This window comes from Typopeltis vanoorti, chromosome 7, assembly GCF_054136105.1.
Source record: "Typopeltis vanoorti isolate ZY-2024b chromosome 7, IOZ_Tvanoo_1.0, whole genome shotgun sequence".
NCBI lineage: Eukaryota > Metazoa > Arthropoda > Arachnida > Uropygi > Thelyphonidae > Typopeltis > Typopeltis vanoorti.
This window is the reverse complement of record NC_143555.1, coordinates 28,743,525-28,765,868: the sequence shown is the minus strand read 5'-3', so window position 1 is coordinate 28,765,868 and position 22,344 is coordinate 28,743,525. Positions and strand designations below refer to the sequence as shown.

Below are 22,344 nucleotides of genomic sequence, written 5' to 3'. Positions count from 1 at the left end.
GCTTGAGTTGTGTGCATTAAAGTCACTGAGGAAGATCACTGCATTAGGATAGTTGGATTGTAGAAATTCATGCTTCAAGAATAAGCAGTCAAACGTCAAACTAATTTTCAGAATTAGGGAAGCAGTTGAATGATACGCAATGAGATAAGGAAAAGTTAACTACAGAGAAGGTCAAAAAGAGGAGATTTAAGATTGGGCATCCTCTGGCAAGGAATATCCAACTACACAAAAAGTACAAGTAACTCTTGTAGGATAATTATACAGTGCAGTGTGGATAGCTAAGATGGACTGTGATGAGTAATTTGTGGTTTGAGGAACAAGGAATATGGTAAATTCTGGAGTATTCTGAGAGAAGAACTATCTTTAATGGGATAAAGAATACAAGATTTTGTTTTACAGCTTGTCGGTTGTTCTAGAAAGAGGTTTTTTTTTTTTTTTTTTTTTTTTTTTTTTTTTACAACCCTAGAGTTAAATTTTTGAACAAAACTGCCCACTTTTCACAGCTTTTAAACAATCTAGCCAAAGCATTTAATTATATCACAAGGAAAATTCCATGATGTAATTTTCCTTGAAAAACTCCAAATGTTCAAATTTCATCTCGCTTTTGAAACTGTTATATACCGCATGTCTCTAAGTGCAATCAGCAGTGATTATTCAGGAGATCCATTCCTGGTAAAAACATGGCAGGAAGCAAGGTTGTCTCTGCACCCATGCCCTTTAGGGTTTTCACTGCAAAACAATTCTTCATCTCACTGATGGAAAACTTCCTTTGGGTGTTTGGAAGTGCAGAGGAAACATTTTAACCTTAATAAGTGGGTGAAAAGATGTGCTGTTAGACACATCTTCTGAAAGATTGGTGACTTTTGTTGATTTTTTGAGTGTTTCCTTAGATTTATTGGTTCACTTTTAGTATATTATTGTAGTTTTTTTTTAATGAATTTATTGTACAACAGCATTTAATAGCATAACTGTAAAATTATTAGTTTTTACTACTCTTAAGAATGGTGCTGAAAACTCATCATAACAGATTGGTGTATAAAGCTAAGGAGAACAACTGTTGCAATGAGCAAAAGCGTTGCAGAAATAATTTATCCAAGGATAATCTGACATTGGAAATATTCCAATTAAAAGAAATTAATAAATCAACCAGAAAATCAGAAGAAGTGGAAAAATGTTTAAGGAAACTTAGGATAAGAAAAAATGGATCAGAACAAGAAGAAACAGAAAAGCAATGAACTTGGTAATCATAATATTAATAACAACAGGGTAAGTCAATTAAAATCTAAGATAAAAGAGGTGATATGGTATGGTGATTTTTGCTTGCCGAGGGAGTCACTACTTCTATAGTCCTGGTAAAAACATGGCATGAAGCAAGGTTGTCTCTGCACCCATGCCCTTTATGGTTTTCATTGCAACAATTCTTCATCTTCACTGATGAAGAATTAAAGATATCACAAATGTAACTGAAAAGCAGAAAAGTAAGATGGTAGTTCTGGTAGGAACTAATAATTTAAGTAGCAACAAATATAATAGGAGAGAGGATAAGGAAGGTCTGTTGGAAGAAGCCAGAAAGAAATGAGGAGTAAAAAATGTAGGTTTGCTACAACATTATTAAGCAAGAGACCCAAAAGAAGAAGATGTGGAAAGAATATTGTGAGAATAAGAGTGAGAAGAGATATGAAATTTAAGTTGGTCAGAAATCGCATGCAGAAATAGACAAACAAGATATACCCTGCAAGAAGCAGCATAAGTTTACTAAAGGAAGCTCATGTTTTAATAATTTTATCATATTTAAAACACTTTTATGGATGAGTTGAATAAGTTGAGTCTTCTGTCAGTTAGACAGGTCTGACCCAAGCATCCCAGAGAATGGTAGCAATAAATCAAAGCGTAAAACTTATAAGTCAACAATTCTGAGCTAATCTTAATGATTTAACATTTACTTAGTCTCAATGTTTTCAAACAGTATTTTTTTATAGTAATTTTGGTTTCAATCTTCATGTTCAGCCATTATTCAGCTGCTCTTCACTGAATTGTTTCTTCTATCCTGAATCCTGAAATAAAGATACCAGAAGACTGCCAAATGGAACGCCTCTTATAAGAAGTGTATGAATTTTAAGAAATATTTGTACTTTCATTATAATAACTGATTATCTGAATTCCCGATAAGATCTTATACATGGAAAGCAATAATTCAACAATAGCTTAAAAATAATGCTTACCTTTGTTAATTTCGTTCTTATTTGTTTTCCAGGAACTTGAAGAATATAATGAAATGGTTGGAGGAGCACCTAAAAAAAATAATAGTGATAAAATAATAACACTTTTTATTTTATTTTATTTTTAAAGAATGGCATGCAATCCAATATAATACATCTAGAAAGTAAAATCAATTAATGGGAACTTATAAAAACTGACTGCTCCCCATATGTTGCATGTCTCTTTACAATCATGTTTGCTATTATTTTATTTTTTTTAAGGATGTTTATGTAAAGCATCAAAATATATACTGGCAATATTTGGGAATTTTTGCCATAAAAAAAAAAAAAAAAAATCCCCCCTCATTATGATTAATCATTCTATGCACTTTTTATTATCCATACTTGCAATGATGATTTTTCTGATAAACTTTTTACATGTCCCCACTTCCATGAAATATATGAATAATATTTACAAAGCATTTGTGACAAGACTAAACATAACAATGACAATACAACTGTTATCTCATGGTAACAGTTACAAACTGCTGATTATTTTAATATCAAACTGAATATGTGATGGACATGTTATATTATTGTACTATTAACTGGTCTTCACATTCTTCAGGTGACCAGGATGAGGTCTAACCAGTCATACCAGAAAAGTGTAGAAAACAAAAAATGGTACTAAGCATGAAACTCTTCCATAAAGAGTTACATGCTCTTTGTGGAACCATACTGTGCTATTAATTGGTATTCATATACTTACAATAAATTGCTGGATGAGCAAGGCTAGATGAGCAAAAGATCAAAAGAGCCTTTTATTAAAATGAAGCCAGAAGTGTACAATTACAAGATACTAGTGGCAGTCATGTTCAGTCAGACATGACTAACAATAAGCCTTGGTGAATGCCTGCCACAAGCTGGCTTTCCTCGATTCAAATCATATACTTAGAAGTTTGAAGAATATTTTTGTGAAGAAAAATAGGATATCAAAAATGGGCTGAAAAACTGTGAAGCATAGACAACCACAATCTTTAAAAACTATACCTCAAAAAAAAAAAAAAAAGATTGGTCATACAACAATTCATCACAGAGAAGTGAATATTCAACAATACCATAATGATGTAATGCAAACACGAAACATTCAGTTCCGGAAAGATAAATTAATCAGCTAGTAACAGTAAAAGATAATGGTTTTGTTAATTACTAATACATTGTTCAGTAACAAATGCTGTGCCAACAGTACTCTCAAGTTTTCTTGGAAGTGGGAAAAGAAAAAAATATATATATTAACTAGCTACAAGAAGAATTTTTCTTGTATGCTTTTCATAAATAAAATATATAAAAAAAATATTCGTAACTGATTACTGTATTTGAGTAAAAATACAAACTTAATCTGAATTTATTTTACCTAAAGTTGAAGTGGTTAAAACACTGCACTGGTTCAAATAGATACAGATTGCACTAACAACAAAGCAATGTTGTGGCATGCAAAAAATTATTTCCTTTTCTTCATAAAATCCTGAAGCCAATAAAACATTCTCAAATTCCCAAGTGTACATGGTATATCACTAAAGAGGAGACTTATGGGGATTTCACATTTGCCCTTTATTATTGTGCTACACTTACTGAATATTCTCTGCCAACAATGTAGAGAACAGTTGTTTCCCTAATCTTTCCTCTCTCTCATTCTGTTTGTGACCATACCACCTGAGATTAGCTGAGCTAACACATTACTGATTCTCGTAGAAAGGCTTATACGTTGGTTATGCATTATTAAAACACTTAAGGAATAGAACAACGTAGTTAAGAATATAAATTAAATTAAACTTTAATAAATATTTTCCGATATTTCGGCAATGTCACATTGCCATTTTCTAAAGGAACTTACAAAAAAGTTACGTGCACGTAGGCACTACAACACAGAAACTGGGAATGAAGAGATGAAGCTATTGTTCTCCTAACAGTCCTGATGGTGCCCTCTAGCGGGCTAAGTAGATGTCCTTGGCCGTTGGGCTGAAGGTCTGCAGATGTAGGCCTCCCAAATTTGGGGCAGTCGCATACACCCAAATTTGTTGAGGTTTGGAGAATTTCTTAGGGCTGAGGCTGATTCCATAAAGAGTCTTTCAAATTTGTATTTGCTACGGTGTATCACTGTAGCTTTCTTCCACCGTATTCTGTGGCGTGTATCCAGAGCATGGTCCGCAAGCCCAGAATGACTGTATTTCTGAAAACGGATGTAGTCCTTGTGTTCCGAAATTCTGATATTCGCTGTCCTGCCTGTTTGGCCAAAGTAAGACAGTTTACAACTGCAAGGGACCTGGTAAACACCAGGTAGGTCTAGGGGAAGTGGTTGGTCTTTAGTGGAGCGGATAAGGGATGCCATTTTTCTGTAAGGTTTGTAACAGGAGGTCAGGTCATGTTTTTTTAAGATTTTGGTAATCTTTTCCGAGGTGCCTCGGATGTAGGGAATGGTGATGGATTTAGAGTAATCCTTGTTGTAGGGGGGGGGATCTGTGGTTTGTAGGTTCTAATATTTTTTGGATTTTTTTTTTTTTTGGGGGGGGGGGGTAGCCATTGGCTGAGAAAGTGTTGAGGGTGTGATTTAGTTCAGTGTTTAAGGCCAAGTCGTTTGAACAGATTAGTTTAGCCCTGTTGTATAGTGTTTTCACTACTCCATATTGTTGTGAGGGGGGGGGGGGGGATTGTTGGTGAATGTATCTGCCTGTATGGGTGGGTTTTCTGTAAACTGAGAAATAATGGATCCTTGCCATCTAGGTTATAAAAAAAAAAATTAAAAAAAATCAAAAATCAAAAATCAAAGTTTTGAAATAGTAGTCCAAATGATAAAAAATAAAAGTAATAAATATTAATTTGGTCTTAGGATGACTGTCTCCCAAATCTTTGGTAGATTTATACAGCCATACTTGTTAAAGTTTGGGGTATGTTTCAAGGCTTCTGTTGATTCCAGGAACAACCTCTCTGACTTATAGAAGCTTCTGTGCATTACTTTTGTTTCTTTTCAATTTATCCTGTGTGTAGGGGGGTATCCAAAGCATGGTCTGCCAGACCCGACTTACCATAGCGAAAGTGTCGGATGTATTTTTTGTGTTCACTGAGGCGGATGTCCACATTTCTTCCTGTCTGTCCGTAGTAGGCTTGATGGCAAGAACAGGGCACTTCATAGACACCAGGATGTGATAAAGGAGTGCATTTGTCCTTAGGTGAACGGATGAGAGTTGCTAATTTTTTATAAGGTTTAAATACTGTGCGTAATTGGTGTTTGTTAAGCACCCTAGATATCTTTTCAGATGTGCCTTTAATGTATGGGGGATGGTGATTGTTTTGTTGTAGTCTTCTGTGGTAGATAGAGGGGATTTATGGGTAGCATTTAGTATGTTATCTATTTTACGGGGATTATAACCATTGTTTAAGAAGGTTTGACGTAGGTGAGAAAGTTCAGCAGTGAGAGCAATGTCATTGGAACAGATTGCTCTAGCTCTATGGGTTAGTGTTTTTAAGATTCCATATTGTTGAGAAGGGTGTGGTGGTGTGATTGTTTGTGTAAGTATCTCCCTGTATGTGTGGGTTTTCTGTAAACAGAAAATGATAAGGAACCTTCTGGAAGACGTGTGATCAGTGTGTCCAAGAAAGGCAGGCAGTCATTGGCTTCTAGTTCCATTGTAAAGTGGATTTTAGGATGCTGGCTATTTAGATGCACTGAAAATGTATTCAATGTGTCTGGGCCATGTGGCCAAATGGCAACCACATCATCAACATAGCGTAGCCAGAGGCTAGGTTTGAGAGTGGCTGTGTTGATAGCTAATTTTTCCAGATGTTCTATGTAGAAGTTGGCTAATGGGGGAGAAAGAGGTGAACCCATAGCTATTCCATCTAACTGTTTGTATATTTTCCCTTTCGATGTAAAATAACCTGCCTGTACTGTGAATTTAAATAGCTGGTATATATCTGGGGGAAATTGTGAATTTAGCAAGTTAAGTGTTTCAATCAGTGGTACATTAGTGAATAATGAGGTGATATCAAAACCAGTTTTAACTTATGGATCTGAGAGCTGGGTCAGAAGTAAAACACTTGACCAAAGACTAGAGACCACAGATATGAGAATCCTAAGAAAGATTAGAGGCGTGAACAGATGGCATCAATGGCAATATCATAGTAAAAACGAGGATATTAGGAATGAATTTGACATTGTCAGCATCGAGGAATGCATTAGCAGAGCTAATCACAGAATGGGTGAGGAAAGATTGGCAAAGCAAGTGTTCTCTGCCAGGTTGGCAGGAAAACCACCCAGAGAAAGACCAAGATATAGGTGGATTGATAGGGTACAAAGTGCCTTAGACGATAGAAATATAAGATCTGATAATATTGGAGTCTTGACAAGTAACAGACTGATTTGGAGGAAAATTGTAGATAGGAATTAGTAATGATGTAATTTTTTTCATGTAGTACTATCATATCCTGTACATCCCTTGAGGGTACATAGCAGGAATTTGATGATGATGACATCATTACTAACTTCCTGTCTACAATTTTCTTCCAGATCAGCCTGTTACTTGTCAATACTCCAATATTAACAGATCTTATATTTCTGTCGTCTAAGGCACTTTGTACCCTATCAATCCACCTATATCTTGGTCTTTCTCTGGGTGGTTTTCCTGCCAACCTGGCAGAGAACACTTGCTTTGCCAATCTTTCCTCACCCATTCTGTGATTAGCTCTGCTAATGCATTCCTCGATGCTGACAATGTCAAATTCATTCCTAATATCCTCGTTTTTACTATGATATTGCCATTGATGCCATCTGTTCATGCCTCGAATATTTCTTAGGATTCTCATATCTGTGGTCTCTAGTCTTTGGTCAAGTGTTTTACTTCTGACCCAGCTCTCAGATCCATAAGTTAAACTTGGTTGGAACACTATCTTGTATACAGCTAATTTAGTGTTCCGACTTATTTCTCTCTTATTCCATATCAATTTATTCAAATGACTTCCCACTATACCAACTTTATTGATTCTGTTGTTTATTTCCATATTTAATTTACCATCTTCACTAATATTGTGCCTAAGTAACTGAAATGTTTTACCTGTTCCACAGGTTCTCCATTCACAATGCAGTTGAAATTTTCAACGATTCTGCCTATTTTCATTGTCTTTGTATTGCTGACCTTCATACCATTCTATTACAACAGTTATTCAATTTAGTCAAGGAATCTTGCAGACTCATAACGGATTTACTGATAAGTATAACATCATCCACATAAAGCAAACAGCTAACATTAACATCTCCAATTTTGATATCATGTTTAATACCACTTTCCTTCATAATGTGATACATATAGATAATGAATAACAGAGGGGATAATGTACATCCTTGTCTCACACCAGATTTAACATTAAACCATCTTCGTGTACTTCCATCTATTCTAACTGCTAACTTACAATTCAAATAAAGACTTAGTATTGCTTGATATAATACCCCACTGACATCATATAACTGTAGCATATTGAATATCTTCTCTCTTGGCACCTTGTCTTATGCCTTTTCCAAATCGACAAAACTAAAATACAGATCTTTGTCATATTCCCATGCTTTCTCGACTATTTGTCGTAAAGTGAAGATCTGATCCTTACAGCCTCTATTTGGCCTGAATCCAGCTTGTTCTTCACCAAGCTTTTCTTCTACAATTCCTCTCAACCGTTTCTCAAGTATATTTGTATATATCTTACCAGAAATACTGAGTAGGGAAATACCTCTGTAATTCTCACATTCAGTTTTATTTCCCTTTTTATATATGGGTACTATGAGAGCTCTACTCCAATCATCCAGACTTTGTTCCTCTATCCAGGACTTCTGAACTTTGCAGTGCAGCGACTGCAAACTTTTATACCACCATACTTCAGCATTTCTAGTCAAATATCATCTACTCCTGCTGCCTTTCCACATTTTAAGCCTTTGATGGCTTTTTCTACTTCAAGTATGGATATGTATTCCTGACTGTATGTCTGTTGGGTGTTTTTTTATAACTGCGATATCACTGCTTGTTTCATTTAGTAATTTCTCAAAGTAATTAATCCATACTTCAAGGATATCCTTTTGTCCTGTCTTCATGTCACCTTTATCATCTCTAACTCCTTTTACAGTACTCTTTCCTTCATTTCTAAGCTTCTTCAACAACCTCCAAAATATTTTGTCACCTTCTTGATATTTATTTTCTATGTTCTTGCCAAAGTTCTCCCATGACTTTTGTTTAGCTAGTTTTACACAGTGTTTAGCTTTCTTACATTTGTCTCTGTATTCTCTAAGAGCACAAGCTGCTTATTTACCAGGAACTTTTGATATGCTTTCTTCTTTTCCTTCACTGCCTCTTTAACTTCCTGTGTCCACCATGGAGTTCTGATTTTTCTATCCTTGCAGACAACCTCACCAATGCCTCTCTGGCTAAATCAATCAGTGTTTTCTTCAGGGCTTGCCACTGAATCTCCAAGGTTTGGTTCCTGCTCTGAAACCCTTTCAGTTTTTCATGAATAATCTTTGTGTATTTTAAGTCTACAGTTCACATCTGAGAGGTGTCAACTTTAATTCGCTTTAAATCTTTCTTACGTGTTAATCTTTTCAATATGAAATTCAATTTTATCCTGCTCAAGACTAAATAGTGATCACTTCCAATTTCAAATCCTTTGTACACTCTCGTGACCTGCACAAGGGAGAAAACATCACTATCAACAATAACATAGTCAATGAGACTTTTCTTATTTCTTTCTTCTTCTCTCCATGTGAATTTTTGCACATTGTTATGTTGGAACATTGTGTTAATAATAACCATTCCATGTCCTGAGCAGAAATCCAACAAATATTTGCCATTATTATTAGCTTTGCTCTTTTTTCCAAATTTTTCCAATATATTTTTGTATGTCTGACAATCATTTCCTACTCTGCTATTTAGATCCCCAACAAGGCCCAACTTTTCCTTTTTCATTGTGTTAGATGCTTTCTCTAAATCCTCAAAAAATTACTCCACTTCTACCTTAGTAGAACCTTCTGATGGACCATAGGCACAAATAAGTCTCATTGTCCACATCCATGCCCACAGTGGGATTCAAACCCACTGTGGGCATATGCTCAACCAACTAGGCTGGTTGAGCCTAGTTGGTTGAGTGGTTAACATTTTTACACATAGCTGTTTGTAATGATCACCTGAAGGTGGTGGCAGCTCTGCTGAACTCTTTCCTCATGTCCCAAACTTCCAAAAATTCACTGAATCATTACTAAGTGACCATATGCTGATAATGATATATGCAGGAAATAATTCTTATATTTTCATGATTTTAACTTAAAATTTATACAAAATTTTTGCAAATTATTTCATAAACATTCATTTCTGTTTAAGAGGTATATTACAAGATTGTTCATAAAACTTGAGTCATCAATATCTAATTTTAAAAAGACCCTAAAATCAAATATTTGCTGCTATTGTTATAAATATTATTATGATTCAGGATCTCTATGATATCACAAGACTGATATCTAGAGAGATTCATCTTAGAAACATAAAGCCTATCATACCATGTATTCATGAATATATATATTAGTGATTCAAATAATGTTGATCCTCAAAAATTCTTTAAGATGTCAAGTATCCTAACATCTGGTACATTTCCTTGAGAGCACATAGCAAAATATGATGGAGAGCAAAATACTAAGTTTAATAATAAATATGTTTTGACAAATTCATTACAGGATGGATGTTCTTTTAAAGATTACATACTTGCTTGTAATGATCAGCTAAAGGTGGCGGTTAAAATTCTTTAAGCTGTCATTGTGAATATAAGAGAAAGATTAATTAATATGCTTATAATTAGTATCATTAAGCTAGCTTACTTTATCTTCTGGTGAACAGAAAGGAATGGCTTCTCCATTCATGCTGGTTTCATTTATATTATTTTCACAGAACATAGCCAATACAGTAGTCTTCAGTGTAACATTACCTTTAGAAAAATACTTCACTTTAATCAAGATAATAAAAAAAAAACAATTTTTAAAAAAATTAATGCAATTATTAATTTATGAAATACTTAAATTCTTAGAAGTTTGTTCAAGTATATTACAATTTATCCCTCAATGCACTTTGGTTCTGTCCAATCACAAACTACACTTTTGCCTGCATTTTTCTTCCAAACTTCAATGATTTTTTTTTTTTTTTAATATATTTTTCACATAATCCAGAAAGACTATTTTCAAGCCACTTCAGAACCCCAGTACATGGAGCACAATCTCACATCATGCTGATGAAATTCATCTCTCACATAAAGACATTTACAACCATCCATGCCCACAGTGGGATTCCAACCTACAACTTACTGGTAAGAATGGAGACACTATCCATTCAGTCAACCAGGCTGGCAAATTACTTATATATTGAACCTAAATGAGTTTCATTCATTTAGGTTTTAACCGTATAATTATAAGAAAATTCATTTAATTAGACTTGTGATATTTTGCTTGATTTCAAACCAGCATCTTTACATTATTTCATTAAGAATTAAAGGTAATTAATCATTAAAAAATAATTTAATATTTATTGCGTGTTAATAGTGAATCTCAAGACATGTTAGGGCATTCATTACAGTAAATACATGAGTGGAGGTTGTTCCAAAGGGGAGAGATGGAGAACTAACAAAAACAAAATTTGTTCTACAAGTTTGAAATTGAACTACAGAGATGGTAATCTGCTGCATGTATCTAAGCAGATTGGATGAGGAAATTACCAATGTCAATTCTGATGAACAGTGATATGACAACAGCTGGAGGAATTACATGTAGCAAAAATTGAAGGCCCATGCAAAAGATAGCAGACTGAACTGGTGAGAGAAGTTGATCCAGGTTCTCTCTTCTGTACAGCATCAAGAATTTCTAGAGCACTCGTTCAGTACTATCACCTCAAATGCAAGAGCAGTATTCATTGGCTGGATACATTGGGCCACCGGTACCATAAAAGAGGCTCTTTTATATTTATAACAACTTCTTTTATAACAACAATATTTATGTTTACAAAACTTTCATAGTTGCTACAGTCGGCTTTGAAATAATACTGGATCTAATGTCCAGTTAATTTTTATAATTTTTGCATCGCCGAACTGAAGCCTTTTGGCTCTTTATTTTAGTAAATATATATTTTTTAATTATACAAAAAAACAAATTAAAATTGAATAAATAAGTAAAAATTATTGAAATAAAATGGATACGTTAAAAAAAAGAAACAAATAGTGGCAGAATGTTCATTCCACGAACATTCTGCCGCTACAAATTATTGTAGTGGCAGAATGACAAGTAATAAAAGAGGGGTGAAATGAACAACAATATAGCTTTATTGCTTCCACCTTCCCTTACTGTTTTTCGACCACATTTCCTGTTGCTTATTGATTTTTATTATTGGAGATTTTCCTCCTTCAACCAAGGATCAATATATCTTCAGAAGTGCCAAGTGATACTTGGACAAAGTGTGTCGTGACTTAACCCCAGTATTTATATATTTTTTGGAAACGTTTTTTAATAATGGAAAAGTGGCTTAAAACTAGGACTTTGAAAAGAAGAGCAAATGAAACAGGTGATGCTGACCCTAATTGTGATACATGTGTTGTAACTGCGAGTAAATCTGATACTATTAAAGTAGAAGAAACAAGCAGTTCAAATAAAAAATACAGTAGGAAATATAACAGTTCATGTTTGGAATTCGGGTTTACTTGGTGTGGAGATGAAAGTGAACAGAAACCTCAACGTGTTCTGTGTTATGAAGTGTTGTCGAACGAATGCATGAAACCTTCGAAACTCTGATGACATTTAGAAACTAAATATTATGATGTGAAAAATAAGGCAATTGAATTTTTTCAGCGATGCTTAGAAACATTAAATCATGGGAAAGATATAGTTTTGGCCATGGGTTCAATTAATAGCAAGACACTGAAAGCATCCTATCTCTTAAGTTTGTGAAAACAGGGAAACCTCATTCTATCGGGGAAAATTTTCTACTTCCAACTATAAAAGATGTGGTAAAAACTATGTTTGGCAACAAGTTACTAAAAGATGTTGATTTGATTCCTCTTTCAAATGACACTCTCGGTCGTAGAATTAATGATATGGCAGGTAGTGTAGAATCTCAGTTAATCGAGAGAGTTAAGAAGAGCCCTTAATATGCATTACAAATAGAGCAAGACTACTGATGTTACAAATGATGTGCAGTTAATATGCTATGCAAAATATGTCGATGATACCAACATTCATGACAATATTTGGTTTGTAGAACTTTGTCATCTCAAACAACTGGAGAAGAAATATTTCACACACTCAATAATTACATAATACACAAAGGGATCCAGTAGGAAAATGTAAGGGCTTCTGTTTGGGTGAAGCTTGAGCCCTTATAGGCAGGCATAGTGGGGGTTGTTTCTAAGGTCAAGGAAGTAGTTTTGGATATGAATTGGGCACATTGTTTCATACATAGGGAAGTGTTAGCCTCCAAAGGAATGCCACCAGAATTTAAAACTGTGCCATACAACACTGTAAAGATAGTTAATTTTATTAAGGCTCGACTGTTAAATAACAGGTTGTTTTCAGTACTCTCCAATGAAGTGGGCAGTGAATATACAACTTCTGCTTCATTCTGAAATTCACTGGCTTTCCAGGGGCAAAGTTATAATAACGTTATTTCAATTAAGGCATGAAGTTTTATTGTCTGTAAATGAATGTAATTCTGATATTGCATCACTCCTTGTTGATGAAGCATGGTTATCAATTTCAGACATTTTTTCAAAATTAAACAAACTAAATCTCTTCCTTTAGGGAAATTCTTCAACTGTTCTTCATGCCTATGATAAAATAAAGGCATTCGAGAAAAAACTATTGTTATGGATTAGTTATGTACAAAACAGACCATTTGCATCTTTTCCAACATTGGAATCCTCTTTGGTGGAAAATGATATTTTTGTTGATTCTGAGTTTCTGAAAAAGGGTTTTTGACCACCTCAAAACTCTGAAACAGAATTTTTAAACATATTTTCCAAATAACTTTTATAAGAAATTTCTGTGGGTTCGCAATACGTTTCAGACTTAGTCACGAGAACGACCTTTCATTATCACAAAAAACAGTTGGCTTAAAATGCAATTCCATGATCTTGGTTTGGCTCAATTCTGGATCTCCCCTTCAGTGAGAAATGAATTTCCCGAATTATCTGAAGCAGCAATGAAAATCGTCACATGCAGTTTTCTACAACCTATCTTTGTGAGAAAGGATTTTCATTGCTCCTTCCAATAAAAGCAAAATACAGAAATCATCTTAGCGTGTGTGTGCCAATCTTCGACTGAAGTTGACCAATAGTGAGCCATATATCCAGCAACTCTGCGAGGGCTGAGAAGCTCAACTATCTCATTAAAAGTAAGTAGTAACATAATTATATCATATTATTTATTTGTTTAATAAAAATGAAAACTTTTTTTAAGGATTATACACTTTTAATAGTTTACTTCCAATTTAATTATGTTTCCATATGTATTCAAAACATGCTTTTAGAGTTATTATTATTGTTCCGGGCAACTTCAAGGAGTCGACAGACTCATCGAGGGAGGCCCTAACATCATGTCAAGAACAACTATTCGACATTGACACAGTATCTATCATACCTTGCCTTGAACTCATTTACGGTCGTAGCACCCACAACAGACTCTGGAAGATTATTCCACTCATTCACCACTCTCCAAGTAAAAACCCTAGCTCTAACACCCTTGTCAACCACGTTCTTGCCCAGCTTCCATGCATGGCCCCTAGTCCTCCCACCACCAGTCATATTTTCAAAAATATCTTCTGGATCAATCTTATAGAAACCCTTCAGTAATTTGAATGTCTCAATCATATCACCCCTCCTTCACCTATCGTCCAATCTCTGCAACCCACAAATCTTCAACCTATTCTCATGAGGTTCATTCCACAGACCTGCTATCATCTTGGTCACTCGTCTCTGGATCCTCTCCACTTCCTCCCCATCACGAAGAAACCCTGGTGCCCATAACTGGGCACAGTAGTCCAGATGGGGTCTTATCAAGGCTCGATACAGAGGAACAAAAACTTGTTTGTCTCTGCATGTTAAAGTATTTTTCAGAAGCCAAGTGATTTGATGAGCTGATTTAGTCACTTTTGCAATTTTGTTATAAATGGCACAGTTTTTCCCAAATGCTAGAAAACCCCGTTTTTTTAAAAAAATTACATAACTTAGTAGTTCGTAGAATTGTTTTAAGCATTTTACTGGTCCTTGGGCTTAGAAAGGCTGAGAAACACTGTTCTATGTAGATACTGACAGTTCTTTTCATCTGTCCAAAGTATTTAAGTTTCAGGAAAAATGGATACAGCAGATCTCAGGATGATCCAGATGATGGAGAAGAACTTGAGGTGAGCAGATAAGGATAGCTATTTTTTTGGTAAGGGCTAAAGGAGGTCTGCTTGCTGTACTTTTTGAAGAGTGCATACAATTTTTATGGTGAAAACTGCATCCGTTTTCTGATCAAAATTCTTCCATTCTTCCAGTTGTAGAAGATGAAAAAAAATATATATTTTTTTTTATTCTACATTTCTGGGGAGAGGGGGTAGAAGGTTGTGTGGATGGATACAGAACTCTGTTGATTTTGTTAAAGGGTAGTCACCAGCTAAAAATGTGTCCTAAATGAAATTCATTTCAATAGAGAAGCTAATGTGATCCAACAGATGGTCATAGCTCTGTTTGCTAAGGTTTTGATAACATCTTACTACTGGGAAGGGGTGTGGTGGTGGATGTACCTTCCAGTGTGGGTGAGTTTCTGTAGACTGAGAAGTATGAGGATTCAATTGGTATGTGAGTAACTAGAATGACAAAGAAAGGCAGACAGTTATTGTTTTTATTTTCAATGATGAAATGGATCCTCAGATGATGGCTGTGGAAGTGTGCCAGAAATGTTTCTAATGTATCCCCCACTGTCAGGCCAAATAGAAAACACATTAACATAGCATAGCTATGTTAATGTGTTTAACATAGCTATAACTATATTGTGGATTTGAGGGAAGCAGAATTTAGGACCATGTTTTCAAAATGGTCCATATAATGATTGGCAAGGGGCACAGCCTGCCCCCTTGGCCAATAGCTGCACCTTCAATCTGCTTATAGTTTTTTCCTTTCCAGGTAAAATAGCCAGCATGCATAGCGAAGGTGAATAAAATAAAGTTTGTGTCTGAGAAGACTGAATGAGTTCTGAGGTTTCTTTTAGGGGTATATTAATGAACAGAGGGGGGGGGGACACTGAAATTGATCATGATGTCAGTGTTGCTGAGGATCATATCTGACTAACAAGATTTGAAATGTCCAGAGTTTTCTTTTCTTTTTTAATAAGGGAAGAAGACTATTGGATGGTCACCTCCATGAAGTCCTAAGACTCATCATGGGATACCCAGACCATCAACATATAATCTATTATACCCAGGGACATTCCGTGTGGGTTTGCGCCACCTGGGTGCAAAACTTTTGTGTTCCCCCTTCCATTAAAAATTAAAAGATCCTGAAATACAATGAAAGTGTTAGATTATACCTACCCCTCAAATTGTGCTGCCCAGGTTCACTGTACCCCAACACGGAACAGGCCTGTTATACCTCTCCTTGAATCCATTAACAGACAAAGCACTCACAACTCAGGCAACCAATTCCATTTATTCACCACTCTCCAAGTGAAAAATCTAGTCCTCACGCCCTTGCTAACCATGCTATTACCCAACTTCTGGGGATGACCTCTTGCACTGCCTCCTCTGGCTGAGTGCTGAAACATTTCCCCTGCATCAATTAGATGAGGGAAAGGCATATACTGCAATTTTCTTAGACTTAGCGAAGGCATTTGACAGGGTGCCACATAATAAGCTGATATTTAAGTTGCAGCACATGGGTCTGGATGTCAGATTGGTCAACTGGATTCAGTATTGGCTGTCTGATAGGTATCAGAGAGTTGTGTATGGTGGAGCAGTTACCAGGAGGCAGAGGGTTACAAGTGGGGTCCCACAGGGCTCAGTACTAGGACCTATATTGTTTAACCTTTATATCAATGACATAGCCAGTGGATTGCAGGGGGATATTCAGTTGTTTGCAGATGATGCGAAGCTGGGAAGGATTATTAGTAATAGTGCAGATGTGGTAGCTCTGCAAGAGGATTTAAATAAGCTAGATAGATGGGCAAATGAATGGGGGTGTCAGTTTAATGCAGCAAAATGTAAGGTCTTGAGGTTTGGGAAACATCGATGGGATGCTGCATACTCTATTGGAGGAGTTATACTGGAGGAAGTAGGGGAGACAAGAGATCTGGGGTGGATGATTGATAGAAACCTGAAGTTTAGGGGACATAGTGCAAAGGTGGTGAAGGTAACACAGAGGATTGCTGCTATTATGAGAAGGACACTGACCTGCAGAGATAAGAGGGTTATCATTCCGTTGTATAAGTCTCTGATCAGACCACACTTGGACTATTGTTCTCAGATTTGGTCCCCAGGATTTGAAGGGGATAAATTAACTGTGGAAAGGATACAAAGACGGATGACAAAGATGGTTTCAGGACTGTACAAGGATAGTTATGAGGATCGGCTGAGAGAATGTGGACTGCAGAGTTTGGTGGATAGAAGAAGGAGAAGTGATATGATTGAGACTTTTAAACTGTTGAGAGGTGGTTACAGGGTTGACACTGGGGAGTTCTTTCACTTGGTTGAACAGTGGGAAGGAGTGATGACAAGAGGCCATCCCTGGAAGTTACGAAAGGAAACTGTGAGCAAGAGGGTATGGAGTGGTTTCTTTGTGTGGAGGGTGGTGGAGCCGTGGAATGCATTGCCTGATGGAGTGGTGGGAGCGAGGACGGTCAGTGAGTTTAAAGAGTGGTATGATAGACTTTGTGTTTCTCAGGAGGGGGACCTCCCCTCGATGAGTCTTGACAGACTTTATGTCTTAGGAAGGACCTCCCTCGACGAGTCTTTTGACTCCTTGGAGGCCTGAATAATAATAATAATCAATTGTATAAAAGCCTTTAAGTAATATGGAAGCTATTAGTAGCCTTTAAGTAACTTAAATGTTTCTATCATATTGCTCCTTTTTTGGCTATCAATCAACTTTTGCAATGCACAAACCCTGAATCTATTCTCAAGGGGCATTCTATGGACCATCCACCATCTTGGTCACTAGCCCTGGTTCCTCTACAACACTTCATCACCAAGAAACCCAGGTGACTAGACATGAGGACAGTAAGCCAGAAGTGGTCATATCAAGCTTTATAATGAGGAATGAAACTCCTTTATCTCTGCAGTGTTTTCTTCAATAGTCAAGTAATCCTGTGAGCTACCCTGGCTAGTTTAACAATATGTCCACTAAACTTCAACTCTATCTATGATAGAGTTGAAAAAACTTTATACTTTTCCACATTAAAATTACATCCATTATGTTTTTCCCCATATAATGTGAGCCTATTTAAAATCATCATGCAAGCTCTCTACATCACCTTGATTAACTACAACACAAAAAAAAAACAGTACTGAGCTTCGACCCCCCCCTTCAGTACATGTGCAATGAGATATGTTGTTCAACTGAATGCACATTAATTCAATAGCACATGTAGAGTCTATGCCATTACATTTAGCTATAGTAATGGTGTTAATGTTGGAAGAAACAACGTTTATTGTTGAGCATTATTTTCATTCATATGGAGTTGGTAGAACAAATAGTCCAAGCTTACGACACATTTGTGAGCAGTTATTAAAGGTTGGTCAATTGGTAGAGCATCTGCTACTAATGGCTCACGCAAAAAGTTAAGCAAGCCTGAGTGCGGGTAGTAGTTGGAAGGGTTCAATCGTTCGATGCTGTTGGCACACTCTCCCTCGATGAGTCTTCGGTCTCCCTGGAGGTGTCACATAATAATAATAATAATAAAAGTGAATTTTAGTGATTCAGTATAATTTTTTGAATTGGTGAATTTTTACTGTCAGCCTATTTGAAATCATTCTGTAAGCTCTCTTCATCGCTTTGATTAATTATGGAAGTGCACAAAAAAAAATGGTATTGAGCTTCGACCCCCCCCCCCCTTTAAGCAGTAAAACTTGGGATACTGAGGCAGTTACTACAGAGAATCCTTAAGGAGTTGGGTGACTTTTCGTACGTCATTCAGGTGGGTCAGTGTTTAACTGCAACAGATTATGCTGAATGTGCTGGCCAATGTCTATGAAATCTGCCCTTCCTCTATAACGTATGGTTCTCTGACTAAGCTCATTTCCATCTAAGCAATCATGTAAACAGAGAAATCTACAGGTTTTTTAGTTTCTGGAGACCTAAATTTGTCCAAGAGAAACCTCTTCGCAGTCAGAAGGTCACTGCATTGTGTGCAGTTTCTCACCATGGCATAATTGAGTCCTACTTCACTGAAGAGGGTAGTGTAATCGTGACCTTGAATAGCGAATGCTACATTGAGAATGTGTTGGTTCCGTTCATCCAGGATTTGCATAGGATGTGTCATGCAAAAAAAAACATTAGATTTCATGCACAGGTATGTTGCAGTCAACTTACGTCCATTTGAAGATATGTCTGTGATCCCATAAGAGAATAAATAACATTGTCGGCTATACTTACAAATAAGATGTAAGCGAGTGTGAAGTAAAAAGGTTTCTGTTTAGCAACAATGCATCATGCGCAGTGGCAACAGTGCATTCAGCAGCAACTTCAGTCAGCAATTGGTACGAGTCCTCAACAGTTCCTCTGTTGATTTTGTGTTTGAGAAATAGGTTATTTGTGTGTTTATCGTTAAATATTTCGCAATATTTTGTGCAACATGGCCCCCTACATGCCCAATCAAAAAACCTAGTGAAGAATCACAGAAAAAGAGATGAGCAATTGATTTTGAAATGCAGCTGCAAGTTATAAAGCAACATGAAGCTGGTACCCGTCAATGTGATCGCATGACTTCGGATGGTCTCATTCTAATGTGATGGCTATTTTGAAAAATAAGGATAAAACTGTACAGTCTGTGAATGGATCTGCTTTCAATAATTTTGTTTGCAACTTATACTCAATGATAGTAATCATCCATCTAACTACTACCTGATTTATCCTCCTGACCTTGGGTATACAGTGTAATATTGCTTCCTACAGATACCTCTTAACTATCCCCCATGCGCTGCAAACATCATTCCCTTGCAGATCTTCATGCTATGGCACTGCTTCAAGCTGACTCTTAATGTTTATCATAATCACCTGTCTTGTAGTCCCACACATACCTCTTCTAAACTATAATTTCTATGTTTTGCTACCTCCCAAGTCAAAACCACAGGATAATTTTCCCCAATCAGAGGCAATGTACACACGTCAGTTAATGGCAGGTCTTCTGATTCTATAATAAGTTCCAACACTTCATACCCGGTGTCCCTTCCATCGCATTCTGATTCAAGTAATTATCTATAAGTCAGTGTATAAATTCCATTTCCTTCCTGCCACATGATCTTTCCTCCTGCACAGCTATGTCTCCAAAGTTGAAGTCCCTAAGACAATCAAACAGGTAAAAAAAACAAGATCTCAAAAAATACTGCATCGACTGAGAATAGAAGTTGCTATATCTCAAGTAAACAAGATCAAATTTCCTCTGCTCTCCAACTGTCGACCCCATTTCAAAAGCAGACAAGTTACTAGTTATTTAATAGAGACATGCGCATTAGACATACTATATTTTTTTGAATAACAGATTCACACACGTAAAACTAAATATAATTTATTACTCGATACATTTTGCTCAATATATCATGAGCTTCTTTCTACAACAGAAAAACTGGTAACGGCAACATTTAAATTCTGATGACAAGAAACGAGTCATATAGCATGCACAAAATATCATGTGTCTTGGTCGCAGCTATCCAGGAGGAGGAAACACTAATTCAGAGAAGTGGGAATAAGATGTATCATTAATTAGTTTAAAAATAATATATAAATAAATATTATATCTACTGTTGTTCATCTTCTACATGGATACACTTTGAAGGAAAGCAGTATTAAACCTAATATCAAGATTGGAAATGCTGATCTCAGCTCTTTACTTAATGCAGATGATGTTATACTCCTAAATAAATCCAGAACAAGTCTGCAGGACTCCCTGAACAAACTGAATAACTGTTGAAATAAATTTGGTGTCAAAATCAACATTAAAAAGTCAAAGACAATGAAAATAAGCAGAAATGATTGAAAACATCAACTGCATCCTGAATGAAGAACCTATAAAACTAGTAAAATATTTAAGCTATTTAAGAATAATTTTTAGTGAAGATGGCAAATTAAATTGGAAATAGACACCAGAATTAACAAAGCTGATATGGTAAGGAAGTCAACTGAATAAATATATATGTAATAAGAGAGACATTAGTCAAAACACTAAACTAACTATATACAAGACAGTGTTCAAACCAATTTTAACTTGTGGATCTGAGAGCTGGGTTAGAAATAAAACTCGAGCAAAAGACTGGAGACCACAGATATGAGCGTCCCAAGAAAGATTAGGGGACTGAACAGAAGACATAAATATAAGCTCTGATAATAATTAACACAATAGCTATTTGGATTATAAGATCATAGGTTTAACATATATATGTACACATCTGTCGACTAGTTTCGCTAGCAAAACTGACTAGCTCTGTCAAGACTAAATGGTGAAAAAAACTACTAAATGCAAAAACGAAGGAATGCAGTAACGGTTTACAACAAAATTGGAAAGCACTACGTGACATGGTATGAGTGAAGTGATATACTTCAGTCATTATTATAAATACACTACATAGTTTTTGGCGTACTGTAGTTCCACTAAACTTAATGAGTTAATAAGATTCTTCCATATATCCTTTAATATTACTCCTTGGTTTCTATTAAGGCTGTTACCTGTTCGTAGGACCACAGCAGCTTCTTTAAATAATCGATATCTGTAATCTTCCTCCATGTAAGGCATTGAGCTGTTATCCCAATCTATAGCGTGTTTGAAATTGAGAAGTGATGCGCCAAACCAGAGGTGTCTGTTCTGTTATGATTAATGTCTCCAACATGTTCCTTCTGTCTAATTTCTAAGCTTCTCGAAATGTATGATATTTGGCCTATGTATGATAGTCCACATGTACAAGGTATGCTGCACACATATCTGCACATTTGAAAAAAGGAACACTGTCTTTAGGGGATCTTAAAAACTGTATAGTGATAGTGGTCAGTTTAAACACAACTCTGATGTTGTAAGATTTTAAAATTTTAGCTATTTTGTTACACACTGAACCAACATAGGGTATGACAATGGTTGATACATACTGAGTTGCTAAACGTTGTTGCTGGAGGTTGTTTTTAATAGAGCATTTTATTGATTAGGTTTAAAGGATACCCATTTTGAGAAAGAGATTTGGAGACATGGGAAAGTTCTGTACATATGTCTTCTTCGTCCGTGACTATGTTGTGGGCTCTGTTTCGTAGCATATAGATGATGCTGCATTTTTGTGTATGATGATGATTTGAAGAATAATGGAGATACTGTCCAGTATCAGTGGGTTTCCTATATATAGAAAGTTTAATATCATCACTCTCTACTCTTCTGATAAGTACAGGTATCCCTTGCTTAACGCGGGATTTGATTAATGGGCCAAAATTAATTGCTGCAATCACTTGATATATATGGCAAGAGTTTTGATTAACGCACCTTTAACCCTGCAGAGCTCGCAGCTGATCTGACAGATACATGCAAAATGTTTAATATAAATATTCTTACACAAGTCTGTGTATAGCTTGGAGGTCATGAGTAGCTATGCATTCATATGTTACGAGTGATATTCCATTTGCTGTCAGCTTGATTTAACACATGTTACGTAAAGGTTTGTGATATTTGACAATAAAATTGTATCTGAGAGATACCGCGACCTCTGATGTCAGTATAGTATGGTTTAGATGTTTTTTTATTCTTTGTTCAATAATTTCTAGATTATAACTGAAATTAAATAAACCATCATGTATTACTAAAATAGAGAGCCAAATGCTTATTTATCATACATGTCCTCTAGATGTGCTTTACATTATGGAA

The 22,344-nt window shown here is 35.9% G+C and overlaps 1 protein-coding gene across 1 annotated transcript in view; it reads right to left on the bottom strand.

The window, feature by feature from the left end:
• Nucleotides 1-22,344, bottom strand: part of qm (geranylgeranyl pyrophosphate synthase quemao) — a 196,138-nt gene that overhangs the window by 159,105 nt on the left and 14,689 nt on the right. The window contains exons 2-3 of the mRNA XM_090395756.1: nucleotides 10,102-10,208; nucleotides 2,223-2,291 (exon numbers count right to left, since the gene is read on the bottom strand). Coding sequence (XP_090251882.1) covers nucleotides 2,223-2,291; nucleotides 10,102-10,176 — 144 coding nt within the window. The 5' untranslated portion in view covers nucleotides 10,177-10,208. The remainder of the gene's footprint in view (nucleotides 1-2,222; nucleotides 2,292-10,101; nucleotides 10,209-22,344) is intronic.